The sequence below is a fragment of the Stegostoma tigrinum genome, chromosome 17 (assembly GCF_030684315.1).
Source record: "Stegostoma tigrinum isolate sSteTig4 chromosome 17, sSteTig4.hap1, whole genome shotgun sequence".
In the NCBI taxonomy this organism is placed as follows: Eukaryota; Metazoa; Chordata; class Chondrichthyes; order Orectolobiformes; family Stegostomatidae; genus Stegostoma; species Stegostoma tigrinum.
The window spans coordinates 23,222,537-23,248,803 of record NC_081370.1 but is presented as its reverse complement, the minus strand read 5'-3'; the positions used below and the strand labels follow the sequence as shown (position 1 = coordinate 23,248,803).

Genomic DNA, 26,267 nt, shown 5'->3' with positions numbered 1-26,267 from the left:
CCTTTCCCGAGTTGGACTACATACAGGCTGCTCTAGAAAACCCTCCTGGGCACACCTTACAAACTCTGCTCCGTCTTGACCCCTAACACTGAGTGAATCCCAGTCCCAGATAAAGAATGGAGTTATCTATTTTAATAGCAAATAATTACGTAACAGAACTGCTTACATGTAAAAGGACATAGAAGCGATCAGTCACTTTAAATAATCTGTCTTAGTTTAGTTGACAGTCAGTCAAGATGTTAGAATCTCTCAATATTATTAAAAGCTGAATTACTATTATGACAGACCTTAAAGGAAAAAGTGACTAATTATAACATAAATGTTGACATTATCTTATTTTAACAGCTCTTTCAGCAAGACATACCCGCGGGGGCTGATGCCTAACTGTGGCCAGTTTGTAAAAGTTATAACCTGACTTTGGTTTTGTCATACTCTAGAAGACAGAAATGTGAAAAAAGTATCACTCACAGCCTCTCCTTCTCTTGTTGTTCTTTCACAATCTTATTCGTTTCCAATGCTATCTTTTTCTGATGCATCAATTCCTGACGCTCTTGCTCACGTCGATAATGCTCATTCATTCGTTCTTGTTCTGTCTGGAACAGCTCTTTCCCCTGAATTCAAAGTACAAGAACAACAAAGACACTGATGATACATGCATTCACTTCCTGAAAAACCAGAAAGGCCCTCACTTTTACATATGGCTTTTCTGCCCATATCTTTGTTTGAACCTAAAAAAATTCTGAGATCGTTCCACTCATTGTGCTTGTCTCCAGAACAATAACCTTATGGATGTAAACTTGACTTCAGAAGACAGGCTACTACACCTCAATGGTCATTTTTAATTCTTCCTCCACAGATGCACTTATTCAAGTAAACAATAGTTTAAAATGTACTGAATTATCAACACAAAATAGAATAATAATAATGGGATGGAAATCCAAAAAAATGCAAAGCAAATCAAATTTGTTCCAAACAGATGGGTTTAGAACTGCTCTGTATGTTTTCTTTAGATAGTTTAAATCAACCTGTAACATCACACATCTGATGCAAGTGGGGCTTGAACTGGGATATCCTGGCCCAAAGGGAGCGACTGTATTCTGCACCACAAAAACCGTGAAATTTTCATTTGAATGAGGGGTTGTAATGAGCAACCTGTTCATTACAACCTGTTGTGTCTACTGATGTGAAGATAGAACACGAGTTTGATGTTACTTCCTCATCTACACAATTGTACCATTGAGCTGTGTCTCCCTTTCTCCTGGTCATTTTAGAACTCAGCAGGGATTGCAATAGCATGTGGTCATAGCAACAACATGCTTTTCTTAAAGGCAATGTAAGGAAAGCTGCACTCAATTATGAAAGACAGCTGGTTACAACTAATTTTATTGTAAACAAGGGGTAGGTGGCCCTCAAGGATCAACTCAGATGAGGGTAAAAGGTTAAGTAAATTCCTAGGTAGTCGCCTGAGAATCTGGAAGCTGTGACAAAACAAAACTAAAATGAAGACCAAGTGGTCAAGGTCAGCAAATGTATCACTGTATGCCACCATTCTCCAGTGTGTCATGCTGCTAAATGTATTGCAGTGCCTTCACTCATCCATTAGCAGTAGCTAACACCGAGGACCTAACAAGTTATTCCTCACCCTCATACACTTATCAATGCTCATACCACTTCTCGCTGGTCAGAATTGCACCAACTATTCAACCATGGCAATCATATCATTTAAACAGTGCACATAGATAGTTCCCTGGCTATTGTTAGAAAGCATGGTACATAATAGAGGGAAGCAGAGCAGAACTGATGGGCAACAACAGCTCCTGCAGTTCTTGAAGATATAGAAGAGATGGCACATTATAGAGCCCATAATGCCTCTGGTATCCAGCATTTTTGAGAACATTGTCAGTTTATTACTGCCTTATGCCCCTTATCTTCACTTCCATTTATTCTTTATTCTGTTGTCTAGCACAATGACTGTGATGCTGATGGTTTGACCAGGGACCTCTTGCCCCACTTCATTTTTCCACCCAACCTTTACCTTCCAGTTTTCAGATGCCCAGGAACTGCCTTCTTGACCACAAATGCACCAGGAGGAACAGGAGAGAGCCCAGCGTTAAAGAAGGGGTCTCAAAACTCCATCAGAAATTTGAAACACTAACACTGCAAAAAGTTCGAAGCTGGAATCAGCATGTGGTGAGTCAATGGCCAGACCAGTTATTGCAGCTAACATCTCAGTCTGCACTCCCACCAGTGTTTGCTTGTATCCCATTCAAGTCCTGATCTGTGTCATAAGTAGTGGGACTAATCTGACCTTGCCATTTGGGGAGCTCACATATGCATCCTGGTCTGGTTGCGCTCCTCCAAAAATACTTTAGGGTATTCCCAATGTCCGAAGATTAATCGAAATCATCTCCCTGTCATTTGGTTTCCTCCAAAAAATATTAGTGCTGGGCCCCTCTTGCCAAATGGGCACAGTGTCTTTAGTAGTGAAAAGTTAATTTATTCAATGGATTGATATTGTTTAAATTTGGAATTTGCAAGTCGTATCAGTCTACAGGACTGAATGATGACATGACTGTTTGAAGTTGAATCCTTAGCATTGCTCCTTACATTGTATGAGCTGCCCAGTAGGCTTGCTGCTACCATTCTCCTTCTTGCAGGAACCAGAGGGCCTGATTGGTCTAGAATGCTAAAGAAAAACGCGTAATACTCGAACCAAAATAGTTTCATGTCTTAAACAAAATGTTTATTTTGCAGAATAGCAACTAGGATACAAGATAGATTGATAGTGTAGACTATTACAGGGATAATAGGGAGCAGCCAGGTTTGAAAGGTGGTGCCTGGCAACCAGTCACTTTGATGTTAGCTGGGTCTGGTGAGGTTGTCGTGGTTCTGGCTGCCTCAGAATTATTAAGCAGATGGACTTCTCTGTATATTGTACCTTTTAATTTTCGCTTATTTTTAAACATCAAAACCGTGCTGAATTATGGCAACAAACAAAAGTTTTGTTGTAAAATACATGTGACAATAAATCATTCATTCATTCGGTAAAGCATCTGAATAATAATACTGAGTGAGAATGATATCTTAGCACTGGGTAGTGTTTAAGGCACTCCTCAGAATTAAGCCTTTCAAACTGTTACCCTCTAACAAAACATTCACAGCATCATGTCAGATGCTTCTTGTATTGAAAGCAAATGACTTTGCAATTCACCTTCCACACATAGTACACTGCACAGTGAGCAATGGAAGTCACTGGCAGCACAGTGTGAACTGCCTCAAAGACATCTGGCTGCCATAATGCTTGCTTCCTGTGGCACCACAGGTCTGATTTTCGTGTTTCATAATTCCTGCTTTGCATTTGGTACTTTAATTGGATTTAGTTTTGAGAGATTAGGTGGTCTTTCTAATTATCAGATAATTATATACACAAAAATACAGCAGCCTTCTCAATTACATTAGTTCCGAAAAAATGTGGTAGAACAGAAGGAAACAGCAGAACTTCTTGCAAAGATCATTCAATTAGCTCAACTTTGCTGTTTTATCCATGTATTCCTACATGACTTTTCTTCTTTAGGTACCTATCCAATTCCTATTTAAATGTCAGTACAATATTCTGTCTGCTTTCCTCACGTTTTCAGATCGGTGATTTCAAATCATAACTTGCTAAATATCATACTTTATCTCTATATGGCTTGTAACTAACATTTTTAAATGTTTGCATAGTTCCCAACCTTTCTGCCACTAAAAACAGTTTCTCTCTATCTAATCTGTGAAAACCCTTCCAAGTTTTAAACATTATTTTCTCTGCTCTACTGAAAACAATCCCAGATTCTTTAGTGTCTTCGTATAACTGAAGTCTAGAACTTAAACACTGCTAATCAGAAATGAGAGGTTAAAGGTTTCTGATTTACACCCATCACTATGCAGGAAACAGACTTGAAAAACAAAGGACACCAACTTATATGGTATGAGAAGAGGGTGCTGATTAGCCCAAGTTTCTTTTTTAGTTACATTTTTCCTGAAGTGTGGGACCCAGAATTGGACATAATATTCCAGCTGAGGCCTGACTAGTGAGTTTTAAAGGTTTAACATTATGTCTTTGCTTCCATACTCTATTTATCATCCTTTCGGTCCCATATGCTCTTTAACTTGCTAACTTGACCGGACATCAAAGATTGTATTCGTGGATTGTTAGGTATCTCTGCTTCCCAACTGTACCAGTTTATTTATACTGTCTCATATTTTAGACAGAATATTTCATGCTTCTTTGTATTAAATTTTGATTCTGTCCAAAAATCCCTTTCTGTATTTTTGAATTTTCTTACAGTCTTCTTCACCATTCTTGGGCTTGCTCATTTTGCCTGCCAAGGCTGCTGGCATTTTGCTGATGTTCCTGTCGGACTTGCTGTCATCTTGTTACTATTTCTGGACAGCACTTACTGCAATGGAGATGCTTGGTAGTTGAGAGTCTGAAATTCTCTCCTTTTTTGCTCCAGCCCTCCCATACTTGTAAATCACAACCAGGTTGACAGATATTTGAGAAAGTGATCCACATTACTTTTGAATTTTTAAAATATATTTAAAAATATAATACGTTTATTCTTTTTACTTTGTTGTCAAGCCTGGATCTACATTGCAGCAACATACAACACAGAAGTTATGTTAAAGGTACCATTTCATAAAGTGGATAAATTACTTTTGAGATGTTTACTAAAAAGCAAAACTTGGATTGGCAATAATAATATTATGTGCAATGGATTTGTTGCAAAACCCAAGATCTTAAGAAGTAGAGGTCCTTCAAATTTGAACTACCAAAATAAACATGATTAAGGCTGACTATCTCAATTCCACTTTGCCACATGCTTGGCATATCCCTTCCTTCTGGAGAGCTGGGCCATTGTGTGACTCACAGTCTGCCCTCCTGAATCTTGTACAGAATTGCGTGGGATTTTTGCCTTTTCCTGCAGGTTTTGGGCTTGCAGTGCGACTTGTGAACCAATGCAGGAGGATTGCAGGTGCACTATTTTCATAAAATTATAGCACTCCAAAACAAAAGTATTTCAAAGAAGGAAAGAACACAAGGTGCTCCAAAGCAGAGGGCCTGTCGATCAATAGATGGGAGCAGGTGGTTATTTCCTTTCAAGCAAATGTGTACTTTTTTCAAGTTTCAAAAGCAGTTTCATTTGTAGCAAGCAATTTAAGTCACAGTAGAAATGAGGACAGCACATGGTGTCATGATACTTTGTAACATTTTTCACTGGATTATTGTACTTCCTACATTGGAAAAGTACTGTAGTGCACGTGGACATTAACAAAACACTGGTCAATTTAATTGGCTTGTTTCCATGATGAACCAGTGCATATTAAAACACAGTTAAAAATAGCATTTAAGCATGTGGAAGCAATTGACACTTGCCTTTCAGAATGTTCCCAACTCACTCATAGGTCTTTCATTTTATTCACAAACTCTCAAACTTGGTTTGCTATTAATAAGATTCTAAAACCTTGCACCACCAGATGAACATGCTGAGTTAGAGGAAGCCTATCAGAACATCAGATCCACACCTACACGCAATAGACATTAGAGGTCACCATAAAATAGATTTTATTGCCTTCCTGACCTTGCCATTCATATTTTTTGTGATTTCAGAAATTACAAATTGCTCCACCTGAGGGCAAATATTCTGCTGTCTATCAAATTCCTTTTCCACTGCTATTAATTCATCTAATCATATCTCTGATGTTCACTAACCACTTTTCTCAAGTTTAAAGTGAAGATTTTATGTTTTATTGTGTTTGATAGTAAAATAACTTTTTTCAAAAATATCAATTGTATACTCTAGTTATTACTTAATTTAATTGTTTATATAATCTAAACAAAGGTTTGGTAGAGATTTATTTTCAAGTTTATCATAATGAGGCAATGGTCTTGTCATGAGAACTGAGTTACATATCTGCAGTTTACTGCACAAAAGATGATAACAGCAGCACCAAGATCCCCAGGAGATAACTGTGACAGGCTGTATCCTCTAGCTTCTGGTGGTTCTGTGGGAACTTGAACAGTAATATGTTAAGAATCTGTCATTTAACTTATTGCACTGCAGGAAGATGTATGCCCACTGCCAACAGTTTCACATACACAGTTTCAGTTATAAATGTGGATACTGGAATTTATAACAATCATGTAAAAAAATGAAGGTGGAGTGAATGAGTTTAAGATGGTGACAGAAATACATCTGCATCATTTTAGTTTAGTCATCCTTGTTAAATAATGTTGCTTCTCATGAACGCTACCCAGGGCCTTAACTCATTATTTGTAATGAAGTAGGAGATTAATTAATTTTAAAACACAGAGCTCCCATCTAGATTATCATAACACAAGATACCACTCAGGTGAAAATGTATGTAAGAAAAATAAACATTTTTGGTTACTTAGTCATTTGAAAATATCTAAAAAGTGGATAAAATGATAATTAATTTATTAAAACTTGAAATGGAAATAATTCAAGCAGAAGGTATCTCAAATTCTTTGCAAGATCAACAGCAGACCATCTGATGTTAGTGGGTCATTACAGAGTGGTAAGAAACTATAAGGAGCACTGGTAAGGCCACATATCTACACCTATTACACATCACAGCTTTTACTAAGACAACAGCAATGTCCTTTTCTTTCAATCACTCCAGTCTTTGTTTGATCTTGTCCCCACAACACTTTACAGTTAGTGAATTTAAGGATATAGGATAGCTTACTGGGTTAATACATTGTTAAAGAGTGTATTCAATCCTCTGATTTAGTCAACATGACCCTGGTTAGGGCTACCTTTCGCTCATGGAAGTAAAAATGTCCTCTTCACCTCCAAGGATATTACAGACTGGGAAATGTGATTTAAAGGGCTGAGGGGCTGCAGACAGTCTGAGAGGTCCACTTGAAATGTTTAAGCAACTTTGCAGTAATTTCCTCAAAAGCAGAGTGTTGGATGATTATGAAGCTCTAACCATCATAGGACGAGGCAAGGTCAGTGGAAGGAGGCTTATTCTTGATATAGCTTGGACATAAAGACTTAATTTTAAGTGCCTCATATTCTTACAACATTAATTATTTATTTTTAGTTCTTTTCATTCTTTCCCGCAACAAATACTCTCCACTGCAACTTGTTCCACCACTTTCTCCCCTGTTAAAAATTCTGACAAAATCGGTAAAGCTGTGTGAAACTTCATATACAACAATCAATACTTTTTCACAAAGTTGCAGTAGTTTCTTTCACACAATCCTCGAATAGCCTGTTAAAACCATCAGTTTTCATATTGTTGTTTTAAACATGTTCAATACTTACTGTGCCCGTGAGCACAACAATTGTCAGGCTTCTACTGCTTTTCAGCACTCGGACAGCCTGTAAAACGACAGAAATTTAGGAAGAATTTCAATCCACGCCTCCTCATTTTTGTCACAAGGTGACAACACTCAATTGGCATACACACAAACACAGACACATACTTTCTCATATTTAAAAATGACTGAAATTTAAGCCGCATATCAGATGTGAAGATAGAGCAGGAAACTTCCCAAGGAAGTGATTATTCATATCTGATTTTTGAAGCTGGAAGAAAAATAAGAGATATTTGTGCTTATCATCTTCACAAATAGAGGTTCTAGCTGGAGTCCCTTTTTTTGTGGTTATCATATTTTTGTCAGATTGTCATTAAGGTTCTGAATTTACCTGTAATTGCAGAGTAACAACATTGTTCTGTTGCTTCCTACTAAGGAAGCATATTCCCAGCACTGGTGGCAACGTTTCCATTAGGTACAGCTGTTCTTTATTATTTTTAGACCATGTTGTTAAGTGAATGTTACGAGTTGTAGTTTTCAATGTGACTTAAGACCTACTGCGAACCATCGATCTGTATTATGCTAGTGACTTCATGATACTGTCTGATCAATATAAACAAGTGAATGACCAGTTTATCTGAACACATCAATTTCAGAAGACTGGACTCTCTATATCAAGGCAACCACTGTTGCTGAAATGGTTTAGAAATTAATTACACATGCTCATCAATTCTTGTGAAAGAAAACCTTTTGGTTATCAGTCTGTTGTCTTCGAACGCAGTTCACTAATTTGAACTAATATTCTCTTATCCTAATAGTTTAATTTATATGGGCTCATATTTCAGTTCTACCAATGTTAATTAATCTAATATCTCTATATGATGGTAATTTTTAAATGTTTTGATTGAAGTGTACTGTAAATATTAAACCTCTACAGTGAATTCCGTAAAAAATGCTGATAAATTCTTGGGTTCCCTTACTTGCAATGATAAGATCAAGTACCATTATGTTACATACAATGGTTATCCCTGTAAATAAAAGAAAGAGTGTTTGCTGACACTGGGGAGCTTATGCGGTATGCTCTAGGGAGACATGTACTAGTGAATGAGATTTGTTGACGTATTTCAAATCATGTGTCTATTTGACATGCCATTTCTTTCGAGCTTGAGACCTGGGGTGGGAGGAGGAAGAGTTGGAGTTCAGGACCCTAGGGGCAGAGAAGCTAATAACTCCAATAGGTTCTGGAAGACTTCCCTGCTACTGAATCCTGTTTCAATGTTGCACCTTTTCTGTTCAAATGTACATGCACAGTTGCGCATGACACAACCACGTAGAGAATGCGGGCTTCCAACTCTGCAAGCAGGCCTTGTTACCCTGCAGTTTTGATATCAGCAAACACTGTCTAACGAAAAAGCAGAAGGTTTGTCTGATATGACCGCGTAATCTGTTAACTACAGATATACTGTGTAGTACTGAAATTTAATTTATTGTTTGATGACACATTCCATTAATTTCTGTTTCTCATTAAAAGGTGTAGTTTCCTCATTTCCAAAATGATGCAGTAACATTTGCTTTTTTTCCTAACGAAAGCTAACCTTCCCAAGTCTAAAATTTTAATAGATGATGAAAATACTTACAGTTTCACCACAGATTTAATAGTTTGGGTGGAAGCCATCTTAAGCAACATTATTATCTCAACGATTTTTTTTTTAAATTCACTACGTTAAATCCAATAAGTCCTTTGCCTCAACTTATTTAGCTTCTTTTGTAATGGTGTTATAGAATCTTTCTCTAGTGAAAATGGATATAACTACGGGAATAACTTTAGCCTAGCTCTCTGGTTGGGTAGCATATAAGCCCAAATGAAATGCCAGTTTTCATACTTTCCAAATATTAATTTCCACTAACATTATGGAAAGTATAATTGAGCAGGATGTAAAACCAAATTTTCCATTCAATGCCATCAGTTTCCTGACAGAGTGATGAATTTAAAATTGTCCCCCTTATGAATTAATTTAACAAGTCTGAAATGCTGTCATTACTGGGAATGGAGATAAAAACACAAACAACTTTGTTTTTGGTGAAAAGGCTGAAGCACTTTTTTTTACCTCTCTATGATCCACATGTGTAAAATCTACTCCATCTACTTCGATAATTTGATCTCCAACCTGCATTTAAAACAAAAAAAGTGTGATATAAGAGTGTTGCTTGGTAATCTACATTCAAACATGATAAGATGTCCTTTTTCACTTCATTGAGTTATGTTCCAAATTACATTTCACATTCAGCGTCTTTGCATGCATCAGTCAGACTCACGACATAATTACACAGCAACCTCATAAGTCACAAATGCATTAACAATTCTCAAATCTCTTCAAACATGTCAAGGTATGAAGTGGATTTCAAGTAATGAAGAACAGATGACAAGGTTATAACATGTAGATTGATTTAGGAGTTAATACAAATTGCAAAACATTTATTTGTGTTTCACAAATGTTGCAGCATAGGAAGAGACAGGTTAGACCAATTTGATTGCATAAGCATCAGAGATAATGGGAACTGCAGATGCTGGAGAATTCCAAGATAACAAAATGTGAGGCTGGATGAACACAGCAGGCCAAGCAGCATCTCAGGAGCACAAAAGCTGACGTTTCGGGCCTAGACCCTTCATCAGAGAGGGGGATCGGGAGAGGGAACTGGAACTCCCCCTCTCTCCCTATTTATTCCAGTTCCCTCTCCCCATCCCCCTCTCTGATCAAGGGTCTAGGCCCGAAACGTCAGCTTTTGTGCTCCTGAGATGCTGCTTGGCCTGCTGTGTTCATCCAGCCTCACATTTTGTTATCTTTGATTGCATAAGCAGCCTGGTCTAATTTCTTTTACTTGCTACACAGCAATACACTTATTCTTTCCCACAAGATCTTATTAAACTATATTTTTTAAATAGTTTGGTTTTCAACAGTAATATGACATTCAAATCATAATTAAACACCAAGAATATTAGATTCAAAACAAGCTGAGACTAAGCTCAATAGTCCCCGGGGATCACAATGTGAAATAAACCTGTATCTATTTGTTCTGAGATAATAAAATGTGAGGCTGGATGAACACAGCAGGCCAAGCAGCATCTCAGGAGCACAAAAGCTGACGTTTCGGGCTGAGACCCTTCATCAGAGAGGGGGATGGGGAGAGGGAACTGGAATAAATAGGGAGAGAGGGGGAGGCGGACCGAAGATGGAGAGTAAAGAAGATAGGTGGAGAGAATGTAGGTGGGGAGGTAGGGAGGGGATAGGTCAGTCCAGGGAAGACGGACAGGTCAAGGAGGTGGGATGAGGTTAGTAGGTAGCTGGGGGTGCGGCTTGGGGTGGGAGGAAGGGATGGGTGAGAGGAAGAACTGGTTAGGGAGGCAGAGACAGGTTGGACTGGTTTTGGGATGCAGTGGGTGGGGGGGGGGAAGAGCTGGGCTGGTTGTGTGGTGCAGTGGGGGGAGGGGACGAACTGGGCTGGTTGAGGGATGCAGTAGGGGAAGGGGAGATTTTGAAACTGGTGAAGTCCACATTGATACCATATGGCTGCAGGGTTCCCAGGCGGAATATGAGTTGCTGTTCCTGCAACTTTCGGGTGGCATCATTGTGGCACTGCAGGAGGCCCATGATGGAAATGTCATCTAGAGAATGGGAGGGGGAGTGGAAATGGTTTGCGACTGGGAGGTGCAGTTGTTTGTTGCGAACTGAGCGGAGGTGTTCTGCAAAACGGTCCCCAAGCCTCCGCTTGGTTTCCCCAATGTAGAGGCAGCCGCACCGGGTACAGTGGATGCAGTATACCACATTGGCAGATGTGCAGGTGAACCTCTGCTTAATGTGGAATGTCATCTTGGGGCCTGGGATGGGGGTGAGGGAGGAGGTGTGGGGACAAGTGTAGCATTTCCTGCGGTTGCAGGGGAAGGTACTTCCCCTTCCCCTTCCCCTACTGCATCCCTAAACCAGCCCAGTTCGTCCCCTCCCCCCACTGCACCACACAACCAGCCCAGCTCTTCCCCCCCACCCACTGCATCTCAAAACCAGTCCAACCTGTCTCTGCCTCCCTAACCGGTTCTTCCTCTCACCCATCCCTTCCTCCCACCCCATGCCGCACCCCCAGCTACCTACTAACCTCATTCCACCTCCTTGACCTGTCCGTCTTCCCTGGACTGACCTATCCCCTCCCTACCTCCCCACCTACATTCTCTCCACCTATCTTCTTTACTCTCCATCTTCGGTCCGCCTCCCCCTCTCTCCCTATTTATTCCAGTTCCCTCTCCCCATCCCCCTCTCTGATGAAGGGTCTAGGCCCGAAACGTCAGCTTTTGTGCTCCTGAGATGCTGCTGGGCCTGCTGTGTTCATCCAGCCTCACATTTTATTATCTTGGAATTCTCCAGCATCTGCAGTTCCCATTATCTCTGATTCTATTTGTTCTGACGCAGGTAGCACGGCAACTACAATAAATCAAGATTCATATGGTTCACCAGACCCTCACGGGCGTAGCACTGCTGTAAGCATCATACCCACATCTCACAGCTTGTATAGACTGCCAGCTATTCAACAATGATGTTACATCAAACAGATTGCAACACACTTACTACTTTTGCAAGAAACGTTAGCACAGAACTGGAGGGAACAGAAACTGCCAGCTTGAATTAGGTAGGGATGCATGTCCTTAGGTAGACAGATGAGTTAGTAATCACCAATATTAGGCGATCATTGATAAAGCCATAGCAAGCAGTAGGGCTGAAACCAAATGAAGATAAGGGCATTGTTATACCCGACAAACACAATTTTCTACTTCTCAAATTTGCATTGTCCCATTGTTTTGAGGAGCATGCTCACATTATTAAGACCCTGTTCTGTTTGTTATGTACCCGCACAGCTTCATTTAAAGCATGACTGTTGGGTCCACCCACATCAAGTGTGATTATTATTATTGACACTGCGATCAATGACAGTGCAGAGGAATTAAGGAATAACGGATGCATTAGTAAGCCCAGGATCAGCAGCTGCTGAACAACCTACACATGAAGAGGAGATAGTTGAATGCAAAGGAGAAACAAGAGGGCCAGAAACCTTCATCCTCAATGTCATTTCAACCAGGCTGAAAATGTCCTGGGACACTGACACAGAACAATGTTAGGTTCTGCAGTGTGTCCTATGGCATGAAGGAGTGGACAGCTATCTGATCTGTTTGGTCAACAAGATGACAGGCCTGCTGAACTTTTACAAGACTGGACTACTTCCAAGGAACAACTGGGGGATCTTTACTTCACAGGAAATGGAGAATAAAAATAGGGAAGTCCTACTGAAAGTTTACAAGGCATTAGTTATGCCGCACGTGGAACACTGGAATATTGGACACCGTCCAGACAAGGTTCATTAAGTTGATTCCAACTATGGACCAATTGTTTTCTGGGAGAGGTTGACTATTTAGAGCCTGAACACATGGGAATTTAGAAGAATGAGAGGAGGCCTTAATGAAACATAGAAGTAGATATATTGTTGATACAATGAGTTTGTTTCCCTTGCTGGATGAGTGTAGGACCAAAGGGCATAATCTCAAAGTAAGGGGTTGCTAATTAACATAACTGTGGTAGAATTTCATTCCTTTGAGGGTAGTGAATCTGTAACCTCGATCATACAGGGCTGTAGAGGCTGGGCCATTAAATATACTCAGTGCTGAGAATGACATATATTTTATCAGTCAGGGAATCAAGAGTTATGAAGAAAAGGCAGGAAAGTGGAGTTGAAGTTTATCAGATCTCACTGAATCGTGGAACAGACTCAGGAGCTGAATGGCCTACTTCTGCAATATCTTATATGGGACCTCTGTGGGATCTCCCAATCCTCAACCTGCAAATAGATTAACACTGTTATTGATCAATTGGTGACAGATCACACCACTTCAGCTTCTTATTTGTGGCAAAGTCAGTGCCTAGGCAGTAAGCTTTGCCAACACAACTATTTCTACCCAGGAACAGGACGATGTACAAATCACATTGAGAGGGCCATATTATAATGCAGTTGAGTTAATCAAGAGAAAAGAAGTTCATTCCATCAATATGCAACTCATCTCTGATCATTTGAATCACATGCTAGAAGTCTTCCCTGAGAATTTTTTGGAGTTGCCATGATGCCTATATCCCTTAGAATGTTATTCCTGCTTCATTTGAAGGACAAGATGCTTTACTGGGAGACAGGGCTGCTTCCTGTGACCATGTCTGATCACTCCATTATACAAAGCCCTGACGTAGGCTGACTGTAGATACAATGCAGCTCAATCTTCAACTAGCGCCCTCCTGGCACAGAATATACATCTGGTGATGATGAGATTCCAGTGCTTGGATCGAACAGGAGGGGAAACCGGAAGGGATAGTCCAAATGAGGTGTGCCACATAATTCTAGAATGTTTTCCTTTGCACAACTACCTCAGGCAATGTGATGGAGACTGAAGAAGTCAGAGTGGGAGCAGTCTTCTGAGGAGGAGGATGAGGACAGTGTGCAAGGAGAACATCACCTTCAGTATGATAGACTGCAGGAGTATCTGCTACTACAAGCCAGAAACCCTGCCCCAGTCACTGGGAATTGGGTGCAGTGATCATTTATTGGATGTAAATTTCTTACTGCTCAAAAAACAAGCAGTAAATTTCTGTTCCAAGAGGCAATGCAGCTTTTTTTTTGCTCTTGCAGTCACTAAATAAAAGTAACGGCTCTGAAGGTTTTCTTGTGTGTGATGGACTAATGGAGTGTCAGCTATGTACCTTGATAAGTGTTAGTTTGCAGTTGCCCACCTATCACCTGCATGGGGAAGGGGAATTCTGTCTGTCAACACTGGGCCAGATGCTCAGTTGGACTTCAAACAATGCCATTATGGAATCATGGGATAGCCCAGCAGTGGCAACAACTTCTGCATATGGCAAGTAGGAGAATAGGACAAGCGGTCTATCAAAGCAATGTGGTGCAGGGTTAATGAGATAATTTGGGATGACAGCGAAGGAAAACAATCCTCGGCCTCCTGAGAGAAATCTTCCATGAAAGTATCCAAAATGAGACTTCAGTAATTCCTGGTAAAATTCATCCTTTTCCCCCCTCAGATTTCCAACATATGAAACGGTTTGCATTGGACATTGGAAAAGTTTTGCAGACAATGGAGGTGTTGACGAATGAGGTAGAGTTGAGTGTATGGAAACTGTCATTTTTTTTGGTGATGTTGTTAAAAGGAAGCATATAAATGAGAAATAAAACAAACAACAGATTTTCCAAGCTGTTTGGTTATGCTTCCTAGTGCCAGTCTTTTTTTTGTCTCATGTGCTTTGTTATGACTAAACACTTCGGAATTGCTTTGCATGATTTGTGTGTATTAATGTCTGAGCGATAAATTAGCCACTGTGAGTCCAGATGAAATAAACATCAATCTGTGTAAATTTTACCACAATAATTCAGTGGCAGGTTGAAATGCTCTTAAATGCATGACAATAGCATTTCCTGGAAATCATAAAATATTTAGGGTACAGTAGACTATTCGGCTCATTTTTGTCAATGTTTGTTGATGTACAGCCACCTAACATAACCGTACTTGTAGTTTGGGAGGTCAGTGGGGAGTCTGGGTTGCAGTTCATTAATTACCAGGAATTACAGTCAGTTTTTAGTCCTCTAATGTTTCCTGATTAGCTAGTCAACTTGTGAGTTGTTACCGATCTGTCAAGGGGTTACTAACATATCCATAACCCACTCATTTGTTATGCAAAATAAAAATATTAATTCATTCACAATGGAATAGTGATCTGGGTGACTTCTACCCTGTAAAGCTTGCATTTCTGTTGTTTCAAACTGTGCCAAAATAATATTAAGCATAGCAGCTAATCACCAGAAAAGGAAGCAACAAGAAGTTGCTATTTCTGTTTATCAGACTCACTTACCTCGAGGCCAACCTCTGCTGATACAGATCCTGGTTTCACATTGCTGATAAAGATCCCTGGTTTCTGAGTTGGACCACTAGAAATGCTACAGGAAAGGAAAGAAAGAATACGAAGTGAAGAGATCCACAAAGTAAATAAAGAAATGCCTTCAGTAATTATTGATAAAACTGAGAAGTGTGCTCTGCATTAGAAAATATTACAGATTTGACTGACAAATTAACAGAGTAACGGACCTGCATCCCATGCCTTTAGTGCCAACTAGGCTGATAAAGACCTTTTTTTCCTTGATTTCCTTGCTTCCCAGTGAAGCCAAGCCAGCCAAACTGATCTTTCCATCCTACAAAAGAAGTTTGGGAATGAACATTCAATGAATGTCAGACTTTTGACAAGATTGACAAGTAGACAAGACGCATTCAGTGGTTCAAGAAATTTTTTTTGAAGTCGACGGAAGTTTCGAAACATGGTTAGAATTCCTCAATATTTTGCAGTATTTGTTCTAGTGCACGTGGAGACAGTGTTAACATACTACAATGCTAATGACAATATTTTAAATTATTCTGTTAATTTTATTTTTCATTTTTATTTAAAAAAGCCACATATTCCTATCAAACTTTGTAATCTTTATGATCTTGTGTAAAGAAAAAAATTAATAAAATGAAGCTACTGAAGAATTAACTGAAACACACACTATATTGCCACCCTCAGTGTCTCCTGATGCTCATAGAATGGCAACTGGCATGCAGAAAACCATTTTGCAAGTAGCATTCCGTACACAACCGCTTGCTCAATTCTTTGTTTGTGTTTAGACAAGTCATCAAACTGATGAGAAACTGTGCTCTGATATATAGTAAACTATTACAGTATCAAGTGCATAATGAAAATTTCCACGAGCATTTTTCAAATTAAAATAGTGTTAAAATGAAATCCAATTTATTGTTGAGAACATTACAACAATACAAAAACCAAACAATGTTATTAATGCTTTTTAAAAAGGAAGTAAACAATATACTCATAAAATTACATGAGCAGTCAATTCTCTAAAAGGTGTGGGCTGCATATGAGTTGAAATTGTGACATAATCCAAATACCTGTTTTCATAAAATGCCTTATGGCTACCTCCTTTTCCTTCTGTGTGATGCTTTAAAAGTCCTGGCCAATAGCTGATTGTGTGTAAACAGTTCCTAGCATACCTCTCTTATGTTCATATTCAAGAACTTCGCTTGTCATCTTCAAAAAAACTATCAAAATTATCATTTCACCAAATTTCCTGTCATCTCATCTAATGTTTCCACAATTATGTGGTAACTATTTTTCCTATATGCATATCTTCCTTGATTAGATCAATTTTATTATTACTTTGCTGGCTATAAAGCACTGAGAGGTCATGAGATATGTCATATAAATGCATGACTTTGTTTTCACTGAAGTAAAGATGTTAAATAAGTGGACATTGTTGACGGTAGTCAATAATAACCATCCCAGCACACACAAACGAAGCTGCATGCGAACACTATTTAAAAGGGCAACATAGAACTAAGCCAACAGGAGGAGGAATACCCCTTCCAAGTGTTCAAAGATAATAGAAATCCAAAGACCTGGGTCAGGAGATGCCTTCAGGAGCAGCATCAGAAAGATTCTACATGCCCGACCCACTCATCACACTACCCTTCATCAGGAACACGTCAGAACTCACCACAAGACTTCTACGACCACTGGGCATCAGAGTGGCACACAAACCCACAGCTCTACACTTCGTTATCTCGGATTCTTCAGCATCTGCAGTTCCTATTAACTCTCAACCCTACGACATGTGCTCACCCGAACTAAAGACCCATGGTCAGGACCAATGTCATCTACAAGATCCCCTGCAGATATAGAGAAACACGACATCGGACAAACAGGAAGGAAACTAACAACAGGAGTACATGAACACCAACTGGCTACAAAAAGACACGACCAATACTCACTCATCTCAATCCACGTGGACAAGGAGAACCATGACTTTGACTGGGACAACACCAAAATCCTGGGACAGGCTAGGCAGAGACAAGCACGAGAATTCCTGGAAGCATGGCAACCCATATACATTCCACTTATGGAGGAAACCCGGAAGTGCAGCAATCCATCGCAACGGACCCCAGAATTTAAAAACCAGGCGGGAAAACACACAGACGCTTCATCAGAGGCTGCACCAAGGACGTTACCAAGCATGGTCACAAAACATCTGTGGAACAACAAACTAGCTCGGCGAGCCAACCAACCTCAACACCCATAACCCGAGCTACAAATCTACTCCAAAATCTTACAAGTGGACATTGTGGGTGATGCGGTTTTCCCCCTCCCCCCGCCAAAAAAAGTCTAATGGCAGGTAAACATAGCACATATTCTCAGTTAGTGTCATTAATGCATCAGAGAGAATGCCTGTCCTATCATATCACTACAAGTCTGAGACCATAACCTATTAAAAATGAATGTATGAGAGGGTTATTATTTTCAAAATTATTTTGCATTGTAACTCTTAGGGTGGCATACTGACTTAACAGGTTACAAATCCCATTGTAAATTTTTGGGTGGCACACTGCTGCCTCAGAGCACCAGGGACCTGGGTTCGATTCCACCCTCGGGCAACTGTCTGTGTGGAGTTTGCACATTCTCCCTGCGTATGTGTAGGTTTCCTATGGGTGCTCTGGTTTCCTCCTACAGTTCAAAGATGCGCAGGGTAGGTGGATTGGTAATGCTAAATTGCCCGTAGTGTCCAGAGATGTTTACGTTAGTTGGGTTAGACATGGGAAATTAGGGGAATGGGTTGGGGGGAATGCTGTTCGGAGGAGTGGCATAGACTTGTTCGGCTGAAGGGCCTATTTCTACACAGTAGGGATTCTATGATGCTGATATAAACCATGGTAGTTACTTTGATACAGAAAAAATCTGTGACATTGGTGATTAAAAAGCACCAAACACACATCTCACTTTACCTTCTTTAAATGCAAAAACACTTGCTCTGAAGTCATTAAATTATTTCAAGTAGGGCCTTCTATATTTTGCCTAAGTAGTTACCATCAGTTCTTCCTACTGCGAGAAATGTTCTCACGTTCCTTTGTACAGAGATGGTTTTATTTTAGGCTAGTATTTTTGGAGCACTCGGGATTTTGCCTGCTGGCTAGAGACACTCATTTTCTCTCCCTCCAGTGTTAAGTGCGACTTAGGCATTGGAGCAAGAATCCTCAGGGTGGAAATCCTCTCTCTTGTGAGATGATGGCCAATCAGAGGCCTACAGATCTTTGGAACAGCACCACCACTGGGAAGGCCATGGCTGTTGTAGAACATCGCCTACCAACGGCCCAGAATTGGGCAGTGACCCAGGCCACCATCAAGTCATGGCAGGAGGGGCTTTGCAGGTCAAGCTCTTGGGGAAAGGGTTGTGTGTGTGTGTGTGTGTGTGTGTGTGTGTGTGTGTGTATGTGTGTGTGTGTGTGTATGTGGGCGCGCGCGCAGGGATTGTATCATTTGATCACACATTGAGTGCCTTTGAATGAAGGATTGCCTCCACTTGCGTGATTGCACAGAAAATGTGTTGTTTTACCTGTCATACATGCCACATGTCGAGAGGCCCCACCTACCACTGGGTTAATACCTCCTGCACTGGGACAAGATTCTTAAATAGTCATGAATTGTGCACTTTAGGGCTTCAATTGGCATTGGTGCAGGATGCCTGGCCTTGTCTAAATTCTGGCAGAGGTGGGAAGCTGACAGGGCTCAGGAATACCACCATTCCACTTAACAAAAGGCCCTTCCCACTTTGAACATGCCACAGGAAAGACCATAACATTTCACCCAACAAGTGGATCTAATTTAAAATGAAAATAGAAATGAAGTTTCAAATAGTTTCCAGTGAAATATTACCAAGAGTTGTCAATGACGATAAAATGAAGAGGAACAAATATCAACTGAAAAGACTTCATAACTTACTCCAGATTCTGACACAAACTGATCCACAAACTGCCATTTCAAAGACTCCTCAGAAGAACTAGAGAAAAAGAATGAAACATTATTCACCTCTGCCAAGTGTTTTTCATTACTGCTGTCATGTCACCTTGTCAGTTGGCTGAAAGGATAAGTCACTGGTGTGCTATCAAGTCAGAAATTAGGAACATAAAGCTTTGCTCTCCTGTCAAATTATCAGTAACTGAATGACACAAATCTTGTTAATTCCCCAGTAATTAAGGGGAGAAGTGGAAGATCAGACTGATAAATACATAGCTACTGAAAAATAATCTTAAATTTAGAATTTCTCATTTCTTACCTGCACCGTACACTCAATGCAATTGGCATTTACGGTAATCAATCACCGTTGGATCATTCCTTCATCAAGCTAGAGCAAGTGTATAGCAATTACGATTTTCTTTATTACACTGTTACATAGGCATGAAGGGTAGTAATAACCGTTGAAAAATAAAGACTTGCAAAACAAGCTGTAAACACTCTCAGGGAATACTCTGAAGGATATAATGTCAGATTTAAGATGTAATGAATAACATAATCTAAATTTTACAGTATCAGCAAAACTTGCTGGAATGGCTGGTTGCCAGGCACTCACAATGAGCTTTGTAAGGTCAGGTCACGTGAATAATTAGAAGAACACTGCACAAGTAGCAATTTGGAGGTGCAGCCGAAAATGTGAAGCTTAACCAAATGTGACTGCTCCAAAATAAGTGATTACACAAGAGGATAGAAATAGTTTTGGCTGCCATAATGTTATAATTAGGATTAGACATACTTTTTAGATTTTGAGGAAAGAATTGCTGTTTGAAAATGTAACTAAAATGGTGCAAGTTTGCCACGTTTAAAGTGTTTTACTTGATGTGTCGGCACTTATGTGATCGCCAACAACAGAAAAAACTGGTTGTGGATACTGTGGTGTTGAAAATTTCCAGATTTTACAATTAACTATTATCTAAAAGCATTACATTCTTCAGGCCGACAGCCGTCTGGGTTAACACTATGCTATTTGGCTAAAACATAGGAATGTGCTTCCAATACCGCATCATGCTTCAAAGTGATCTGAGCTTGTCTATTGGCACTACAGTATAATTCTGCCAGTGCATGGAATTGGTGATCCATTATATGTTGAGGGCTGCTCAGGCACACAAATTTTTGGATGCATAATGCTAATATGTTTACACCAGCCCACGTGATGATTTTAGCTTTTAGTCTGTTATCCTGTTTTTTAAGACGTATGGCATTATTGGTTTTTAAAGCTTCTGATTTTCTTATATCATTGACATGGTGTGAGAGATTAACAATATGGAAAGCTTGGTCATCTACTGAATTTTTTCTGTTTTGGTTGACTGAACCTCAGTGTGTTTGCATGTGTATTGTAGGATTTACTGTCTTCTGGGTTACCTATGTTTTTATTCTGGGGTCTGGCTCGGCCTCTAATGAGATTTTCTGCACATGTATGCCAAATGTCTCTTGGTGCCTGGTGCTTTAAAGACATCAAGAAATGCTGTACAGTGTTTGTGTACATATTTTGACGTGTGTCCACCTGTAGGTAAAAATTCTGCCAAAAAAAAATTGAAATGGTGTTGCACTGGTTTTTCATTTTATTTTTAAGGTAATTTAGAGAAAGAAAATAGCTGAACCAATTAATGTATCAGTAAGGACAAGTCATTTGAATGTTGAGACTGTTTTTTTTAGAGATCTTGTTAAGCTTTATTTTCTTCAATGTAATTCTTTACAGGTTTAATTACCACAAAAACATTGGAGTCCTTTGTAAATAGCAACCACTGGTATCAGTTGTGAGCTTGCCTCCAGCAAGGTATTTTATCTGATGTAGCAACATCTCTCTAATCTCCTGTAACATTAAAAACTGGGTATGGATATTATAGTGTTGAAGAATCCCTAAAACCTGTATTTCATTTTCCTATTTTATACACACATTAGATTCACTCAGATAAAGAATGTCAGTGCTAGTAATCTAACAGTTTATTACATCAGGGAGCACTGAGCAACATACTTCCAGTAGTTTGTTATGCTTCAAGTCATCTCAGGGCAAGATGAAGGATGCAACTGTTAGACATTCAGGTCATGTTATGATAAGGTGACAGTACCACAAGCATGTCTTTAAAAGATATACTGACAGTAAAACAAAGCACAACATAAAAGCAGAGATAATGGGAACTGCAGATGCTGGAGAATTCCAAGATAATAAAATGTGAGGCTGGATGAACACAGCAGGCCAAGCAGCATCTCAGGAGCACAAAAGCTGACATTTCGGGCCTAGACCCTTCATCAGAGTCTAGGCCCGAAACGTCAGCTTTTGTGCTCCTGAGATGCTGCTTGGCCTGCTGTGTTCATCCAGCCTCACATTTTATTATCTCACAACACAAAGCAATTGAGTGTATGGAAGCAAGTCCACTGAGCAGTGTACCATCAGATCCAAATTGATATCAAGTAAAATCAGAATGCTGTTGCTGCATTAGTTGGGGCTGTGCTTGACATATTCCTGGGAATGGGTTGATAAGCAGGGAGTGCCTATAAAATGGCATTTGTATCAAGTCTGTAGCCTTCGTCCAATGCACCTTTACCAGGGGAGGAGTCAAAAGGCCCTTCACATGGGAACACAGTCCCATTGTGACAGCATCTGAACAGACCGTTAGTGTGAATATGTTGATGGGAGATAAGTTCCCTGGAACTTTCAACAGTCTGGGCATTTAAACAGTCACTCGGAGTGAACCCACCAGTGTCTCAGTAGGTTTGAAAGCTGAGTGAATCTCTTTGTTCAGTCAGTGCAGGTAAATGGTCTCTCCCAAGTATGTGCTTGCTGCTGCGTCAGCAGGTGAGCTAACTGAGTGAATCCACCTACACACCCAGATAAGCCTCTTCCTTGTGTGAATCCACTGGTGTAGAGTGACGTCGGATGATCTCCTGAACCCAGTGCCATAATAAGGGCACTTGAATGGTCTCTTGTCAGTTTGATGGAGCATCCATTCCCCAGACCTTTTACAGGACTTCCTGCAGTCTGAACATTTAAAAGGCCTTTCGCCAGTAAGAGTTCACTGGTGTCTCAGTAGATAGGCTAGTTGAGTGAATCCTGCGTACAATTGGAGCAGGTAACCAGCCTCTCCCCAGCGTGGACTCACTGGTGTACCAAGCATTCAAAGACAGATGCTCCCTATTCCCAGTCAACACCCTTGATACTTCACTAGGGCTGTATAGCTTCTGGTTGGTGCAGTTCCAGTAACATCCCTCACTCCTGGAGATACTTCTGAAACCGGGAAGTGGCTGGCCATTTGTTTATTTAGCATCCTTTGGAGGCAGGACCTCCTCTCCAATAGGGTGGACGTCCTACCTCTGATCAGCAACAGGCAGATGGTCATTAAGTCACAAGATCAAGGAGTGACATTAGCAGAAAGAGGAAGAGCTGATTGATCACTGAACACATGCTATTCTGGGCTGCATTTTATCTTCAGTAATTCTGAAAGACAAATTTCTAAACTAGCACAGGGAAATAAAGAATGTACAGTCACAAGCACGGGACTTGATTTGTGAGCAAGGGCAAAGAATTCTATTTTTTACTCATCTCCAGAGTTAGTCAATAGTATAGGAGTAAGATTAAAGTAATTCAAAAAAGTACATTAAATCCAGTAACTTAAGAAGTGTAAGGTAGGGTGGGATAGCTCAGCCAAGCAGAAATACACATCCTTTGGCATTTGGGGAGTCAAGGATAGTTCTTATGACTCAGACGAGCCTATGTCCACTTTCAGCATCCCATAGGATCTGCTCCCTTTGCAACAGCGTGGTCCACTCCTCCAAGACTTCTAATACTCCCTAACCTCTCCATGCAATCACAGAAGTCCCAACACATGCTCTTTCCCCTTTTCCCTGTCCAAGACCATAAATACACCTTTCAGGAGCAGTGTTTTACTTGTACTTTCAATCTATTCAACTATATCCATTGCTCACAATGTAGACTCCATCACGTTGGTGAGATCAAATGCAGACTGGATTACCGCTTTGAGAAACGCCGGTACTCTGTGATACCAACCTTCCAGTTTCTTGCCATCATCATAAACCATCTTGCTCCCTTGCTAACATTTCCATGTTGGGCCTGCTACAATGTTTCATTGAATCCCAACACAAGTTACAGAAGTAGCACCTTCTTTTCGACTAAGGCACTTTACGCTCTCCAGGACTCAACAACTTGAGTGTGACCTCAGTTCTTCATTTTGATTATCCCCCAATTTACCTCTGGCTGTGATTTCCTTGTGCTTGGTTGGCTTTGTTTCAGCACAGCAGGCCTTTTTTTTGTCCCTTTTCACTCCTTCACTTACACCTGTCTTGCAACATTATCACTCCCTTATCACCATTAGAACTCACTTTGTCTTTGTGCTGGGCACACTCTCAATCTTTTCAACTCTCTTCTCCACTCCTTTTATCAACAGCATTTAAAGAAAACAAGATGCAAACGTGTGATAGTGACACACAACTTGGATGCTGAAAATGTACACAAAACCATATTTAAACAAAAAAAGGTGATGTTAAATTAAAATAAAATCATACCAGAAAGAATAAATAATGTTTAAATAAAATGACATTAAGCAGGACAGCTGAAAACTTATTATAATAAACCAACCAAGGCGAAGTATAAATTACCCAGAGAAGGATACTTCAAATAAAAAGACAAGTTTCACTTTAAATTGTTAATATAAAAAAAAGCTTCAAGTAGTTACAAGCACTTGTATTACTTTCCATACCAATGTGAAATTTTAGCTTTCCCACCCAGCATCCACTATGTAGATCTCTCACATTTCTGGTCATCATTTTGACCCTAGACTTAGGCCATAAGACATAGGCGTGGAAGTAAGGCCATTCGGCCCATCGAATTCACTCCACCTTTTAATCATGGCTGATGGGCATTTCACCTCCACTTCCCTGCACTCTCCCCATAGCCCTTAATTCCTTGTGAGATCAAGAATTTATCAATCTCTGCCTTGAAGGCATTTAACGTCCCAGCCTCCACTGCGCTCTGTGGCAATGAATTCCACAGGCCCACCACCCTCTGGCTGAAGAAATGTTGTCTCATTTCCGTTCTAAATTTACCCCCTCTAATTCTAAGGCTGTGCTCACGGGTCCTAGTCTCCCCGCCTAACGGAAACAACTTCCCAGCGTCCACCCTTTCTAAGCCATGCATTATATTGTAAGTTTCTATTAGATCTCCCCTCAACCTTCTAAACTCTAATGAATACAATCCCAGGATCCTCAGCCATTCATCGTATGTTAGGCCAACCATTCCAGGGATCATCCGTGTGGATCTCTGCTGGACACACTCCAGTGCCAATATGTCCTTCCTGAGGTGTGGGGCCCAAAATTGGATACAGTATTCTAAATGGGGCCTAACTAGAGCTTTATAAAGTCTCAAAAGCACATCACTGCCTTAATATTCCAACCCTCTTGAGATAAACGACAACATTACATTCGTCTTCTTAATCACAGACTCAACCTGCAAGTTAACCTTTAGAGAATCCTGGACCAACACTTCCAGATCCCTTTGTACTTCTGCTTTATGAATTTTCTTACCACTTAGAAAATAGTCCACCCCTATATTCTTTTTTCCAAAGTGCAAAACCTCGCATTTGCTCATGTTGAATTTCATCAGCCATTTCCTGGACCACTCTCCTAAACTGTCTAAATCTTTCAGCAGCCTCCCCACGTCCTCAGTACTACCTGCCTGTCCACCTATCTTCGTATCATCGGCAAACTTCGCCAGATTGCCCTCAGTCCCTTTATCCAGATCATTAACATATAAAGTGAACAGCTGCAGCCCCAACACTGAACCCTGCTGAACATCACTTGTCACCGGTTGCCATTCTGAAAAAGAGTCTTTTATCCCAACTCTCTGCCTTCTGTCAGACAGCCAATCCTCAACCCAGGCCAGTAACTCACCTTGAACACCATGAGCCCTCGCCTTACTCAGCAACCTCCCGTGAGGCACCTTATCAAAGGCCTTTAGGAAGTCTAGGTAGATAACATCCACTGGGTTTCCCTGGTCTAACCTAAGAATTCTAACAGGTTTGTCAGGCACAACCTCCCCTTACTAAATCCATGCTGACTTGTTCTACTCCAACCCTGCACTTCCATGAACTTAGAAATCTCATCCTTAATGATCGATTCCAGTATTTTACCAACAACCAAGGTTAGACTAATTGGCCCATAATTTTCCATCTTTTGTCTTGATTCTTTCTTATATAAGGGTGTTGCAACAGCGATTTTCCAATCATCTGGGACTTTCCCCCGACTCCAGTGACTTTTGAAAGATCACAACCAACGCCTCCGCTATTTCCTCAGCCACCTCCTTCAGAATTCTATCATGTAGCACATTGGGGCCTGGAGATTTATCAATTTTTAGACCTTTTAGCTTTTCTAGCACTTTCTCTTTTGGAATGCCTACCATACTCAACTCTGTCCCCTGACTCTCCTTAATTGTTGGCATACTACTCATGTCTTTCACTGTGAAGACTGACGCAAAGTACTTATTAAGTTCTTCAGTCATTTCTTTATCTCCCACCACTAGCCTTCCAGCATCAATTTGGAGCGGCCCAATGTCTACTTTTGCCTCTCGTTTGTTTCTTATGTATTGAAAGAAACTTTTACTATCATTTCTAATATAACTGGCTAGCCTACTTTCATATTTGATCCTCTCCTTCCTTATTGGTCTCTTTGTTATCCTCTGTTTGTTTTTGTAGCCTTTCCAATCTTCTGATTTCCCAGTGCTCTTGGCCACGTTATAGGCTGTCTCTTTTTCTTTGATACATTTCCTGACTTCATTTGTCAGCCATGGCTGTCTAATTCCACCCCCGATAATCTTCCTTTTCTTTGGGATGAACCTCTGTACTGTGTCCTCAATTACACTCGGAAACTGCTGCCATTGTTGCTCTACTTTCTTCCCCGTTAGGCTCCGTTTCCAGTCGATTTTTGTCAGTTCCTCTCTCATGCCC

At 40.4% G+C, this 26,267-nt stretch overlaps 1 protein-coding gene across 3 annotated transcripts in view; it reads right to left on the bottom strand.

The window, feature by feature from the left end:
• The window catches only part of ush1c (Usher syndrome 1C), a 211,973-nt gene that overhangs the window by 113,501 nt on the left and 72,205 nt on the right, over positions 1 to 26,267 (bottom strand). For all 3 annotated transcript variants that reach the window (XM_059652022.1, XM_059652023.1, XM_059652024.1), the window contains exons 7-12: positions 19,240 to 19,297; positions 15,504 to 15,607; positions 15,271 to 15,355; positions 9,436 to 9,495; positions 7,335 to 7,391; positions 469 to 611 (exon numbers count right to left, since the gene is read on the bottom strand). In XM_059652022.1, the coding sequence (XP_059508005.1) occupies positions 469 to 611; positions 7,335 to 7,391; positions 9,436 to 9,495; positions 15,271 to 15,355; positions 15,504 to 15,607; positions 19,240 to 19,297 (507 nt within the window). The remainder of the gene's footprint in view (positions 1 to 468; positions 612 to 7,334; positions 7,392 to 9,435; positions 9,496 to 15,270; positions 15,356 to 15,503; positions 15,608 to 19,239; positions 19,298 to 26,267) is intronic.